The 15618-nt window shown below is 41.3% G+C and overlaps 1 protein-coding gene and 1 pseudogene across 1 annotated transcript in view; one reads left to right on the top strand and one right to left on the bottom strand.

Annotated features, from left to right (window-relative positions):
- Window positions 1-224: 224 nt before the first annotated feature.
- Window positions 225-15618, top strand: part of KCNMB4 (potassium calcium-activated channel subfamily M regulatory beta subunit 4) — a 75324-nt gene continuing 59930 nt past the window's right edge. The window contains exon 1 of the mRNA XM_052640759.1: window positions 225-560. Coding sequence (XP_052496719.1) covers window positions 225-560 — 336 coding nt within the window. The remainder of the gene's footprint in view (window positions 561-15618) is intronic.
- Window positions 5462-6801, bottom strand: LOC128048382 (protein Mdm4-like; annotated as a pseudogene).

Below are 15618 nucleotides of genomic sequence, written 5' to 3'. Positions count from 1 at the left end.
CTGCGAGCCTCTAGGGCTCGGGCGGCGGCGGGGAGGTGGAAGGGGGGCGCTGCCGCCGCCGGGGGGCGTCGCCGGCCTCGGCCCCTTTGTTCTCGCGCGCTCCCCCTGGCCGCCCACTCCCCTGCTGTCGTGCGGCGGCGGCTCCTCCCGCCGAGGCAGTCGGGCTCGGCGCCGGGGGCGGGAGGGGGCGGGGGGAGCGCGCCCGCCGCCGGGAGTGGGGGGCGATGGCGAAGCTCCGGGTGGCTTACGAGTACACGGAAGCCGAGGACAAGAGCATCCGGCTCGGCTTGTTTCTCATCATCTCCGGCGTCGTGTCGCTCTTTATCTTCGGCTTCTGCTGGCTCAGTCCCGCGCTGCAGGATCTGCAAGCCACGGCAGCCAACTGCACGGTGCTGTCGGTGCAGCAGATCGGCGAGGTGTTCGAGTGCACCTTCACCTGTGGCGCCGACTGCAGGGGCACCTCGCAGTACCCCTGCGTCCAGGTCTACGTGAACAACTCCGAGTCCAACTCCAGGGCGCTGCTGCACAGCGACGAGCACCAGCTCCTGACCAACCCCAAGGTAAGGACGCCCCAGGAGGATTGCCTCGCTCCTACGGAGATGCTGGGGTTTGGGGGAGCCTCAGTGTTAAAGCCTGCGCGGGGTGGCTCGGAGTATGCAGACGTTACCAGGAGGCGACAAGACGTCGCGGACTATGCTTAAACCGGGAGTGAGTACACGGCGGAGCCCGGGCCCCCCCGGTCCTTCAGGAGGGTTTGTGTGCAGCGACCTGTGATACCCGGAGGCTTTCTTTACACACCTGTCTTGCCTGGTCTCAGATTCTGAGGCCTTGGCCCAGCTTCGGTTCGGGCCCTACCGGACGGGCTTTGCAGAGATGCGAGGAGCCGAAAGTTAACTTTTCCTCAGATTAAATCCAGTGCGTAGCGGGGATACCACCAACTCCGGCGCATGGTCAAGGTCCGAGCTCCCATTGGCCGCGTCCAGAACTCGCCTTTGGAGGTTGCAGGGGGTCCTTTAGCCCTTTGAGAGGTGTTAGAGGTTTCCTTACCTTTTCACTCTAGACAGATGTTTTTAACTTGGGGTACAAAGATGAGCTTTCGTGGGTGGACAAACGACGTGGAATCAAATGTGAAATTCTGTGGAGATCCATCTTGGGCGGGTACTGTGGACTCCTAGTTGTCACGAAATAGATTCTCAGAAGCGTCTAGAGGAAGCCTAGGTTCTCCGTGTGTCTAAGAACAATTGGGAGCCATCTGGGGAACGGTAAAACTTTCTGAAAATAGAAAAGCCTCCGTGAAATGTACCGAATATGCCTGCCTTGGCAACTTTTTCCGTTCTCGCAAGCAAAAAAGAAAAAAAAAAAAAACCTGGTTAGGACTCGAGGGATGGAAAGCAGAGAAAGGGAGACTCAGAAGACCGTTCCCAGTGGAGAAAAAACTTATAAAAAGCAGTGTCCTCAGTCTGTGAACTAGTTGAGCTTTGTAGTACACCTGCTTTTGCAAGAAGGCTTTTCTTTCTTTTGTTTTTTTCTTCTCTTGGCCTTTTTTCACTCTTCTGATTACTTAACTATCAAAGAAAAGGTATGTATCTTCTTTAAAGTTACTGACATCTTCCCAGTTTGTTAGAGCAGTGCTTGAAGATCAAGAAAACTGTCCAAAAGGGAATGAGTCTTGTGTACACAGGAAAACTTTTGTTGCATGTGACAGGATATAATTATAACAATCCAAAAGAAGAATCCTATATCAATATTTTTCAAGTATTTAAAAATAAGCTTATCATTTCTCTGCAGCAAAACTCCCGTTCTTGTCTCCTAAATAGTTAATTCTTGAATTTGGGACATTTTTAAAAGAGAATTCCTTTAAAAAAAAAAAAAAAAAAAAAGAATGACTTCTCTTAAAAAAAAAAAAGTGCTCTTGCTGACAAAGGAAGAGTATCTTAAAAATGAAGATAATAAATGAGTAGTAAGTATAGAAATACAGAATTTAGAGTATAAACTTCAAAGTCTCAAAGAAGCAATCAGATCTCAAAGACAGATGTTTTAAGTTAGGCAGCTCAGTGCTCAGTAATTTCAAAACAAATTGCAAGGCTTTAGGAATGTCACTTTTTTTTTTTTTTCAAGATTAAGCCATTAATATAAAAGAAAGGTGTAGAGCAGTAGTAGTGATTTAGAAATTATATGGTAGTTTAACATTTAGAAGGTGTTATAATTGGTGAAACATTGCAGTTAGTTTAAGATTGTGGCTCAGGCACTAATAAATTATATATACATATTCCACTAAGTAGCTAATACCTAATCAAGACTTCGAGAAGATAGAATTTACTATACAAAGAATGCTTCACAGTTTCCAGGTAATTTTGTAGAATTTGGCTGAAAAAGTAAATTTGGATCATTAGGACATAGATTATTAGGACATAGGTTGCCCACTCCAGTGTTCTTGCTTGGAGAATCCCAGGGACGGGGGAGCCTGGTGGGCTGCCGTCTATGGGGTTGCACAGAGTCGGACATGACTGAAGTGACTTAGCAGTAGCAGTAGCAGTAGCAGTAGCAGCAGCAGGACATAGATTTCTAAATCACTTGGAAAGAGTGGTAATGGCTTATATGTAATCCTAAGATTTGATCTCTTTTTGTTGCAAATAAGCAGTTTCCTTCCTGTGCCAGTTTGGATCCTGGCAATGATTACTTTGAAGAAATATCTGAACAAAATAAGATTTTTTTAAAGTAAAGCATTAAAGAAATGACAGAACTGGAGAAAGATACATTAATGTTACAGAAAATGATCCCATTCGATTTAGTCAAGTTTTCCTCAGCCAAAGCAGTATATATCTCTTTATCCAAATTATGATTGCATTGGACCATTTATAGAACATTAGACATGTTCTTTTGGAGTCACCTTTCCACTTTTGAGCAATGAAATGCTCAGTTTGGAAATTCTGGTAAGCAATTAGTGATGGAAAAATTCAGTGTAACCAAAATATTGTGCCAGAGCCCATCACATGAGCAGAATGTTTCCACCGTGCCCTTGCAGTTAAGCAGTACCCACCACCAAGGGCTGTTGCATCTTGGCTACCCAGGAGTTACCTCTTTATTGAAGGTCTGGGTTCCCCATCCATTCTCTTTGCAGAATGTCTAGATTCCCTACAGTGTATTGGATCCTGATCACCTCCAACCTTCTCTGCTTTATGACCCACTGCAACAAGAAGCCATTTGGGAGATCTCTTCTTAGAAAAAGAGAACAAGGGCTTTCTCCTCTCCCATGAGTTTACTACATTAGTTATAGTAAAAAGCAGGGAAGGGGAAAGAATAATGCAAATATATAACTTCTTATGCTGCAGACTACTAAAGAGATAGTGTGAATAAATTTGACCTTTGACTAATAATTTATTTAAAATATCTTTAAGTCCTATTCAACTTATGTTTTGAAATGTATCCTTGTTTCCAAAGCAGAGACTATATCCAGTCATGTAATGTAGTTCAGTTCAGTTGTTCAGTTGTATCTGACTCTTTGCAACCCCATGGACTGCAGCATGCCAGGCTTTCCTGTCCAAGCTTACTCAAACTCATGTCCATCGTGTCCATGATCCATCCAACCATCTCATCCTCTGTCATACCCTTCTCCTCCCGCCTTCAATCTTTCCCAGCATCAGGGTCTTTTCCAGTGAGTCAGTTCTTCACATCAGGTGGCCAAAGTTTTGGAGTTTCAGTTTCAGCATCAGTCTTTCCAATGAACATTCAGGACTGATTTCCTTTAGGATGGACTGGTTGGATCTCCTTGCAGTCCAAGGGGCTCTCAAGAGTCTTCTCCAACACCACAGTTCAAAAGCAGCAATTCTTTGGCGTTCAGCTTTCTTTATAGTCCAACTCTCACATCCATACATGACCACTGGAAAAACCGTACTTTGACTAGACAGACCTTTGTTGGCAAAGTAATGTCTCTGCTTTTTAATATGCTGTCTAGGTTGGTCATAGTTTTTCTTCCAAGGAGCAAGCGTCTTTTAATTTCATGGCTGCAGTCACCATCTGCAGTGATTTCGGAGCCCAATAAAATAAAGCTTTTCACTGTTTCCATTGTTTCCCCATCTATTTGCCATGAAGTAATGGTACCGGATGCCATGATGTTAATTTTCTGAATGTTCAATTTTAAGCCAACTTTTTCACTCTTCTCTTTCACTTTCATCAAGAGGCTCTTTAGTTCTTCTTTGCTTTCTGCCATAAGGGTGGTGTCATCTGCATATCTGATGTTATAGATATTTCTCCCAGCAATCTTGATTCCAGCTTGTGCTTCATCCAGCCCAGCATTTCACATGATGTACTCTGCGTATAAGTTAAATAAGCAGGGTGGCAATATACAGCCTTAACGTACTCCTTTCCCGGTTTGGAACCAGTCTATTGTTCCATGTCCAGTTCTAACTGTTGCTTCTTGACCTGCATACAGATTTCTCAGGAGGCAGGTCAGGTGGTCTGGTGTTCCCATCTCTTGAAGAATTTTCCGCAGTTTGTTGTGATCCACACAGTCAAAGGCTTTGGTGTAGTCAATAAAGCAGAAGTAGATGTTTTTCTGGAACTCTCTTGCTTTTTCGATGATCCAACGGATGTAGGCAGTTTGATCTCTGGTTCCTTCAAGTAATGTAGTACTTCATGTAATGTAGTACTCAAGTCAGTTATCCTAATTATCAAGTCAAGTCCTAATTATCCACAGGGCAGTGAACTGCTCTTTGAGTTGACCACTGCAAAAAAAAAATCTAAATTTGGGGTCAGCTTCCTCTGACTACGGTTCTTATCACTGAATTATCTCTTTGTGACTAGCTGTTGTGTATGCTAAGGGTTTTGGTTCTCAACCATGACAATCCATTAGAATCACTGGGGGAACTTTATTTTATTTTTTCAGCAGAAGGGAACACTTTATTGACTTTATTTTTTGCTAACTACACCTCAATTTCTAAAAGGTGCAAAAAGTCGTATGTACTTTTTCAAAATTGTTTTTTGAGGTATGTTAGCAAAAATGTTGGATATCACTGTTCTAGGCTCTTTACAAAAATAATCGTTTCTCTGAACCACACAACATAAAGTAATCTACTTTATACATTGATAGCTTTGATATATTTCTAATAGCCACCTTGGATTTTGATGCCCAAGAACATTCCCTACCAGAAAAGAAAGTAAGAAATTAAATTAAATAAAAATGAATGTATTTCTGTCTGTACTGCTCCCTCCCAGATCCTCATCTTTGAAGACAGAATGATTAACTTCTCTTTTAATGTTAATAGTCTCCAAATTGATAATCTAGTTCTAAAGAACTCATTCTCAAATTCTATAAGTTTAGAGGTAAAAATGTCCTAGAACATAGAAGTTCACATGAATAAATGAAAGTATGAAATGGGTCACCCTGCGTAGAGATGCTCAATACTGACATTTGGATACATGACCAGCTCTGTTAATATCTGTCTGTAATTCACTGATTCAGCTATGCTACAAAAACCTTCATAACCAAGTGAATCTCTTTCTTGCAAATAGGACAAGAAGCCCCAGCCTTCTTTAGTCTTCTGGCACAATGGAAACAAGTGACAAGATGGCCTGTCCTCCCGTGAATAATGTTCCCGTTTCGTGGTCTTTTCTCACACAGACTACATGGCTTCAAAAGGTTCTGGCAATCCTCCATGTTTCCTGTATCTTTCCTCTGTTCAAAAAGGTTATCTGATTGTCCTACCATGCTTGATATGGTCTCTTGGCTTTCAGAACTATGAGCCAAATCCAAGAATTCCACCGAGTTGCAAGGATCAAAATGTTTCTAGCTTTCTTCCTTTATGTATGTATCTTTAGGTCTAACAGCTGGAGCTGATACAGTTCTTCTGCAGTCAGGGACATCAGTTCCTTCCCTTTCTTGCTTTTCAGGTATGGCAGTGATATCAGATGTGGAGAGAGACTGGGTTAACTTACAACAATCTGAATACCAATCCTTCCTCAAGGCCCAGCAACGAAAACAGTACTTCTTGCTTGGAGAGTTAAATTTCTTGTACTCAGTACACTACCACTCACCCTCAGAGGTAACTTCTATATCAGTATCGTCATTTATGGATTTAGGGTCCTCAAGGTCATCATTTTTTCCCACTTCAATCACCTGTTTGTCTCTCACTTTCCCTACTTCTTCACTTGTTTGTTCAGGATCAGCAGCTTCAACTTTTATTCCAACACCAAATTGCTCTGACACTGACTCATTCAAAAACCACAAGTCATCTGTGGTGTCTGAAACAATGGCAGTACCTGTATCCTGATTTGTCTGTAAATCAGTTGAGCCATTACTTCTAGGTATATAGTTATTTCTCAGGTTTCCTAAAAGCCGCCAAGGCAAACCAGCTACATCCCACTCCTCAAACCTGAGGTCCAGTCTTGACGTCTCTTCTTGAGTTAAATTTGCTACCAAGTCTTCATCTTCTCTAGAATTTCTGCACTTATACTGTGAGGTAGGCAGCGTGGGAATATTGCCTTCTTCAGTTCTTTTCCTGGAATTGGAACTTTCCTCTATACTTTGCTTCAGTTGATCTTGACCTGGAATATCCATACTGTGCTGTTGTGCGATAGCGAGAGTCTGAGCAGCATCTGTAGTAGCAGTAGCTAATGTGACAAGATTCTTTCTTAGCATATCATAGAGAGGGCTCTTTAACAGTGAACATTTTACCTTGTGCACCTGCTGCTTGCAAAATCTTCAAAAGAGGCAGTTTTGGTCGTACCCGATTGGTTTGTTCTAGAGATCCTGCCAGCACTGTCAGATGCTGAACACTGGGCAGAGGTGGAAAATGACGTCATTTTGGCAGTGAAGTGACGTGAAGTCTGCTCACGGCTGTTCCATGAGTCGCTTTCCACCGAGCCTGGCGGGTATGGGGGTGTCACTCAACTGTCCCTAAGGTCTTAGCAGCATTTTGAAATGGCGAGTAGTCTGGGGGAACTTTAAAAAGAAGTTCAGATGCCTGCGTCCAGCCTTTAGAGATTCACACTCAGTCTTTGGTGTGTCCTGGGTATTGGTAATTTTTAAAAAGTTCTACAAGTAATTCTAGTCTGTAGACGGAGTGAAAATAAACACTGGCTTAGAAAATATCTTCATCTGTTGTTCAAGAAAAGTAAAATAAGAACCCAAAGGATTCATCATGATTAATATTTGTGTGTTTAGGTTAAAAGATGGTACTGATGCTACTGAATATAGAGAGTTGGTATGAATGGAAGGACTCAAATTCTGAAGGAAAAGAAGAGAATCCTTTAAAATTAGTTTAAATGAAATGAACTTACGGAGTTCCAAACATTTGCCTTTGCCTCATTGTAGATATTGGATGGCCAAGAAAAGATGGATTATTAAAACTGGCCTCTTGAAAGATCAGAGAAAGTAGGTGATTAGAGGCTGTATGTTTTATTTTTGAGTTTTCTTTCTCTGATAAGAAAAACCTAAAAAGAGAGGACAAATGTCTATTTCTAAGAAATCAGTACTACTAAAAACCTAAGAGAAATGCGTTGAAAAGAAGAAAAACTTAGAACAGAACTGGAAGAGGCTTCAGGCTCTAAGAATATCCCCTGAAATTGGATGTAATTAACTATAGGCCTTTGTGGCTTAGTCACCTTCTTGGTACCCTTCTCATCCATTCTAGTGTGCCCCTTCCCCCAACACACACACTCCCTGTATAGACAGTAAGGCCTGCTGGGGTTAATTTCTGAGCTCCATTCTTGAGTCAGATGTTCAACGTGATATACTTTGTGCTCTAGGGAGTCCATCATGTCAAAATTAATAAAAGACTAATCTGAATTGTGACAACTTATCTGTAGCCTTTATTTCTCCATGAAAAAGTGACTTACTGTGGTTGTTTTTCCTCTGGTGATAATATGAAGTAATATTGGGGATGTACATCAAATTTGAGTCCACAAATACTTCTTCAGCATCTATTATGATCAAAGAACTGGGCAAGAAATGAGAGGATGTACAAAGATGAGTTCATTTAACAAATATTTATTAAATGCCTGCTTAGGTTCTAGGTGTGTTTCTAGGTTTTAGGACTGGAATAGAGATCAAAAGAAGATTTCTGGAGCTTACATTTTGGTGGAGTGACTGACAAGAAATCAATTCATAATGTAATGAATTGATAATGATTGATAGATGGGCAAAGAAAATTTAAGCAGCATAAAGGTACAGAAAGTTATGGAAGGAATGAGAGCTGTTCTTTTACATAGGATGGCCAGGGAAGGTGGCTCTGATGAAGTGATATTTCCACAGAGACCCAAAGGACATGAGAGGGTTATCAGTGACCTAAGGGACATAGAGGAATGAATCATGTGGCTCTCCAGAGAAAGACTGTTCCACAAGCTGCAGGAACAGCAAGTACAATGGCACCGAGGCAAGTGTGAGGAATAGTGAGGACGACGGTGAGTGAACAGAGAACGGTGGGGGATGAGACGAGGGTCTCAGAAAACTTTGTAAGGACTTTGAATTCTAGTCTAAGTGTGATGGTGAGTTATTTGACACTAGGCCGGACCAAGATATAATCAGACTTAGACTTTTAAACAATTTGAATGATCCATCTGGATGCTGAGATGAGGACAGAATTTGTATGGGGGGAGAAGTGTTTGTGTACACACGCATGCTCACTTGCGCACGGTGAGAGCATCAGAGGCAAGATTGGAAACAAGGAGTCCAGTAGGACCAACAAAAGGTGGTGGTGACTTAGATCAGGGAGTAGCGTTGATAAGGCCCACTGATGGACCGGATGTGAGGAATGAAGGAGAGAAAATGAAGATGGCTCCAAGGCCTGTGGCAGTCACAACTGAAAGAGAGGTGGTTTTATCATTATAAATAGAAAAACTGAAGGAGGAGTAATTTTGGAGGTCGGACACAACTGAGCACACACACACAAACACACTGCATGAAAAGCAGGTGTTCAGTTTTAGATACGCCTAGTGGAGAAGGCACTGGCAACCCACTCCAATACTCTTGCCTGGAAAATCCCATGGACTGGTAGGCTGCAGTCCATGGGGTCGCTAAGAATCAGACACGACTGAGCAACTTCACTCTCACTTTTCACTTTCCTGCATTGGAGAAGGAAATGGCAACCCACTCCAGTGTTCTTGGCTGGAGAATTCCAGGGATGGCGGAGCCTGGTGGGCTGCCGTCTATGGGGTCACACAGAGTCGGACACGACTGAAGTGACTTAGCAGCAGCGGCAGCAGCTAACTTATATTGGAGAAGGAAATGGCACCCCACTCCAGAATTCTTGCCTGGAGAATCCCAGGGATGGGGGAGCCTGGTAGGCTGCCGTCTCTGGGGTCACACAGAGTCGAACACAACTGAAGAGACTTAGCAGCAGCAGCTGACTTATGGGCTTCTCCGGTGGTGCAGAGACTCGGGAGATACAGGTTCAATTCCTGAGTCAGGAAGATCCCCTGGAGTAAGAAATGACAACCCACTGCAATATTCTTGCCTGGAAAATTCCATGGACAGAGGAGCCTGGTAGACTACACTCCATGGTGTTACAGAGTCGGAAACGACTGAACACCCTTGGAGGCAACTGATGTACACTGAGGATGAATTCTTGAGTTTCTGCCCTCAAGGAGATCATTACCTAGCAGACGAGATAAGAACACAATAACTATCAAACAAAGCAAAACATCATGTTCTACTGGGAGGTGCAAAGAATATGATAAACATCTAAAGGGGAATGACTAGGGGGAATGCTTCCTGGAGAAGGAAGCATTTGCCATGAAATTTTGAGAATGAATAGAATTTTTATCTTGGGAGGAAAGTTGAGGAAAAATGAAGAGAACGTCAAGGAAGAGAAGAAGGCCAGGAGCAAGGCTCTGGAGCTGTGGAGTATGAGGTGTGTTGGGGAACCAGCAGGTAGACTGGTGTGGCTGGAACCTAGGGGCCAAAGAGCAGAGGTCTGGGGAAAAGGTGTGCATGCATGCTAAGTCACTTCAGTCGTGTCTTTGCAACCCTATGGACCATATCCTGCCAGGCTCCTCTGTCCATGGGATTCTCCAGGCAAGAGTACTGGAGTGGGTAGCCATGCCCTCCTCCAGGGGATCTTCCCAACCCAGGGATCGAACCCATGTCTCTTAGTCTCTTGCATTGGCAGACAGGTTCTTAACCACTAGTGCCACCTGGGATAAGGCAGGAGAGTAAATTGGGGCCAGTAATGTAGAGGTCCTTGACAGACAGGGTGGGTTTAGTGAACACTGGGAACCCATGGTAGGAAGAATCTATGCCTATCTATCAAAGATGGTCACATACTAATCCCTAGAATCCGTGAATATCTTATGTTATACAGCAAAGGGGAGTCAAGGTTGCAGACGCAGTTAAATTTGCTAATCAGCTGACCTTAAAATAGGGAGATGTGCTGGTGGGCTCTAGAATCACAAGCACCCTTAAATGTGGAAGAGGAGGTTGGAGTGATGCAATGTGAAGACCACTCAACTGACTGTTGGCAGCTTTGAGTACAGAAAAGGGACATGAGCCAAAGAATGCAGGCGGGAAAAGGCAAGAAAATGGATCCTTTCTTAGAGGCTTCAGAAAGGAGTATAGCCCAGCTGGTGTCTTGATTTTAGCTCAGTGAGACCCATTTTGGAATTCTGTCCTCCAGAATTGCAAGTTAATACATTTGTTTTGAGCCACTAAGTTTCTGCTATAGCAGCAATAGGAAACTAACACAGAAGCCAAGTAAGGCTTTTGAGTAGGTGACTAATATGATTAGATATTTGAAAGCTTGGTCAGATTATGTGCACCTATTACAGCTCTTTGCAAACAATCTACTCTGCAGACTGCTAGGATCTTCCTGTCTGACAGTACTTAACCATGAGCCACCTCTGGCATCCATTTGTGGATGCTGTTTATGAAGGTCTTAATTATTTGTAAGAACTCTCAAATTATGTATCTCAAACTCTAATCAGAAACTTTTTACTTTTACATGAGAGGTTTGTAATATTACAATATATTTCAGTTTAAGTTTTGGGGAAAATGCATATATTTTCCATTATTACAAACTTACCTCAGAATTATAAAGCTTTTTATAAGTTGTCAGTTTTGTTTATCTGTACTGTTTTTTAATACTCATTTATGAGTGAAGATGTCACTCGTTTTATTTACCTTGGGTTTAAATTTTTTTTCTCTGTCTTAAGCAGAATTTCTTATTAACAATTGAGTTCCTAGATAAACAGTACATTTATATTACAATTACCATAAATACTCACAGTATAATACTGAACAGAATGGTTTTCAATATTACATATGTTTCTAAATGTTCCTCATGCTGTGCTTTTGGTATTCTCTAAGACACATAAACTAATGTGTAAAAATTTGTAATTTGAGTTGTGGTAATATCCTCTTTTCTTTTAAAATAATTGGTTATAAAATTGAAAACCATATGTTTATTAAATTATTTAAATCTGTGACCATTTTGGTAAATAAACTAATCAAATATTTATTTCATGTATTTGCTTGCTTGGTTAGCAGAATCCAGCAGATTGGGTCACTGAGAGTTCTCTGTACCTCGAAGCACATGTGAAGAAATATCCATTCATCTAACTGATGCAATTGACCAAATGGACTTTGAAACCTTATCTGATGTCCAATATACCAGTTATAATTTAACAACATTGTAGAAGCACTTGATGTTGTATCTCATTAGTGGAAATTATCAATCAGTTCAGTTCAGTTCAGTCACTCAGTCATGTCTGACTCTTTGCGACCCCATGGACTGCAGCACGCCAGGCTTCCCTGTCCATCACCAACTCCCAGTGTTTACTCAAACTCATGTCCATTGTGTTGGTGATGCCATCCAACCATCTCATCAATATATCCTGTAAAATTAAATTCTAATCTCGGAAGTTTAATACTTTTTTCCTGTGTAATAAACACATTTATGTAATTGTCCTTATCAACACAACTTTATTTTAAGATAATTCTCAAGAATTAAAAGCCAGAAAATAATACTGCTTACTGAGACTAAAGTCTTCCATTCTGATTATAATTATCTTCTATTTCCTTTATTACAAGGATAAAAATGGCAAAAGAATATCATGTTTATCTCTCTAAAACCAGCTTCTGTTCTAGAATCTTTTGTTTCTAGCAATGGTATCATTATTCTCTGGTATTAATACTTTGTCTGATTTTTACTGCCACTGTCTGGGTCAGTTTTCGTTCCAATCCCAAAGAAAGGCAACGTCAAAGAATGTTCAAACTACCACACAATTGCACTCATCTCACACACTAGCAAAGTAATGCTCAAAATTCTCCAAGACAGCCTTCAACAGTACGTGAACCATGAACTTCCAGATGTTCAAGGTGGATTTAGAAAAGGCAGAGGAACCTGAAATCGAATTACCAACATCTGCTGGATCATTGAAAAAGCAAGAGAATACCAGAAAAACATCTACTTCTGCTTTATTGATTATGCCAAAGCCTTTGACTGTGTGGATCACAACAAACTGTGGAAAATTCTTCAAGAGATGGGAACGCCAGACCACCTGACCGAGAAATCTGTATGCAGGTCAAGAAGCAACAGTTAGAACTGGACATGGAACAACAGACTGGTACCAAATCGGGAAAGGAGTACATCAAGGCTATATATTGTCACCCTGCTTATTTAACTTATATGCAGAGTACATCATGAGAAACACTGGGCTGGAAGAAGCACAAGCTGGAATCAAGATTGCTGGGAGAAATATCAATAACCTCAGATATGCAGATGACACCACCCTTATGGCAGAAAGCAAAGAGCCTCTTGATGAAAGTGAAAGAGGAGAGTGAAAAAGTTGGCTTAAAACTCAACTTTCAAAAAATGAAGATCATGACATCTGGTCCCATCACTTCATAGCAAAATAGATGGGGAAACAGTGGAAACAGTAAGATACTTTATTTTGGGTGGTCCAAAATCACTGCAGATGGTGATTGCAGCCATGAAATTAAAAGACGCTTACTCCTTGGAAGAAAAGCTATGACCAACCCAGACAGCGTATGAAAAAGCAAAGACATTACTTTGCCAACAAAGGTCTATCTAGTCAAAGGTACGGTTTTTTTAGTGGTCGTGTATGGATGTGAGAGTTGGACTATAAAGAAAGCTGAACACCAAAGAACTGCTGCTTTTGAACTGTGGTGTTGGAGAAGACTCTTGAGAGCCCCTTGGACTGCAAGGAAATCCAACCAGTCCATCCTAAATGAAATCAATTCTGAATATTCATTAGAAGGACTGATGCTGAAGCTCAAACTCCAATACTTTGGCCATCTGATACTTTGCCACCTTTTCATTGGAAAAGACCCTGATGCTGGGAAAGATTGAAGGCAGGAGGAGAAGTGGATGACAGAGGATGAGATGGTTGGATGGTATCACTGACGTGATGGACATGAGTTTGAGTAAGCTCTGGAAGTTTTTGATGGACAGGAAGGCCTGGCGTGCTGCAGTCCATGGGGTCGCAAAGAGTCGGACACAACTGAGCTACTGAAGTGAACTGAACTGTTCTGGTCAAAGATATTACAGTTTTCTTTGGTTATTATGATATATTTTCACTGATCCCCTTTTTCTAGTTAATTTCTTCCTTCAAATCAGTGATTCTCAAAGTGCAATCAGTGGACAAGAAACATCAGCATTATTTGTGAGCTTGTTAGTAATGCATATTCTCAATACCCGTCCTAAACCCACTGAATCAGAGATTCCACCCTAGTTTCTGATTTAGTAGTTCTGTGTTGGAGTCGAAGAATTTGTATAGCAGAAAATAACTACCAAGCTAATAGGTGGGGAAAATGAAGTAATGTAAAACAGTAAGTTTAGAAGAATGCAATAAAAGAGAGTAAAAAGGCTGTAGACAGGTAGAATAAATTTTAAAAAGTAATAATCTACTCAATGTTATTTGGCAGCCTGCATAGGAGGGGAGATGGAAGAGAATGGATACCTATATATGTATTGCTGAGTTCCTTTGCTGTCCACTTGAAGCACTGAAGAATTGATGCTTTTGAACTGTGGTGTTGGAGAAGACTCTTGAGAGTCCCTTGGACTGCAAGGAGATCCAACCAGTCCATTCTGAAGGAGATCAGCCCTGGGATTTCTTTGGAGGGAATGATGCTAAAGCTGAAACTCCAGTACTTTGGCTACCTCATGTGAAGAGTTGACTCATTGGAAAAGACTCTGATGCTGGGAGGGATTGGGGGCAGGAGAAGAAGGGGCCAACAGAGGATGAGATGGCTGGATGGCATCACTGACTCGATGGATGTGAGTCTGAATGAACTCCAGGAGTTGGTGATGGACAGGGAGGCCTGGCGTGCTACGATCCATGGGGTTGCAAAGAGTCGGACACGACTGAGCGACTGAACTGAACTGAACTGAACTGAACTGAAGCTATTATAAGATCATTAATCGTCTATACTCCAATAAAAAGTTAAAAAATAAGATAGAGTTAAACCCAAATTTATAATTATATTGAATAGAAATGGACTAGCTCTTCCAATTTAAAGGTAGAAATCACAGACTGGAAAACACACTATACAAACATCAATACTTCCATCAAAAAAATGAAGAAAGAAAAACTGGAGTACTTGTATGATATGAAACACTGGAGACTTTGAAACAAAAATGTGTCACTAGAGCTAAAAAGAGACATAGTTATAAAAGTTAATAAAATATAACGATTCTGTACTAGGATGTACCTAAAATACTAACTCAAAATACATAAAAACAGAAAAGTAAAATAGAAATATATAGAAATATCTTGAGGGAGAAATATACATGTCTATCACGATGAGAGATTTTAGGACCTTTCTGTTTCTAACTGATAAATCTCAGACAACAGTAATATTAAGACACCTCCAACAGATTTGAGTAACATGTTTAACAATGGACCCAAGTGATATTTATAAATTAATATATCCAGTAACAGCACAGTGCACATGGTTTCAAGTGCCCACATAAATATTTCCCAAAACGGATCACATTTGGGCTATAAAGCAAGCCTTAACAAATTTCAAAGGAGTGAAATAATGAACATTATATCCTCAGTGAAATTAAGGTAGAAATGATTAAATTTTACTGAGAGGCATAGATAGTATAGGAACTTCATCAGTAAAAGTGTGAGATTATGAATACATGATACCTGAGCAATTTTTAAGGAATCGCCACACTGTTCTCCCTAGTGGCTGTACTAGTTTGCATTCCCACCAACAGTGTAAGAGGGTTCCCTTTTCTCCACACCCTCTCCAGCATTTATTGCTTGTAGACTTTTGAATCGCATCCATTCTGACTGGCGTGAAATGGTACCTCATTGTGGTTTTGATTTGCATTTCTCTGATAATGAGTGATGTTGAGCATCTTTTCATGTGTTTGTTAGCCATATGTATGTCTTCTTTGGAGAAATGTCTATTTAGTTCTTTGGCCCATTGCAGAACTGTTTGTAGTAGTGAAAAAATAGGAACAATCTAACTGAATTAATTAGGATATTGGATGGGATGCTTTAATAAGAACCTAACAAAAGTAACCTAAACAAACAATCAAAAAAAACCCTAAGGAAGTACCACATCCTAAGTTGTTCCAGTCGTGTCAGACTCTGACACTCCCTGGGCTATAGCCCACCAGGCTCCTCAATCTGTGGGATTTCCCAGGCAAG

Source organism: Budorcas taxicolor, chromosome 5 (assembly GCF_023091745.1).
Source record: "Budorcas taxicolor isolate Tak-1 chromosome 5, Takin1.1, whole genome shotgun sequence".
NCBI classification, from domain to species: domain Eukaryota; kingdom Metazoa; phylum Chordata; class Mammalia; order Artiodactyla; family Bovidae; genus Budorcas; species Budorcas taxicolor.
This window is presented reverse-complemented; position numbering and strand designations above follow the sequence as displayed.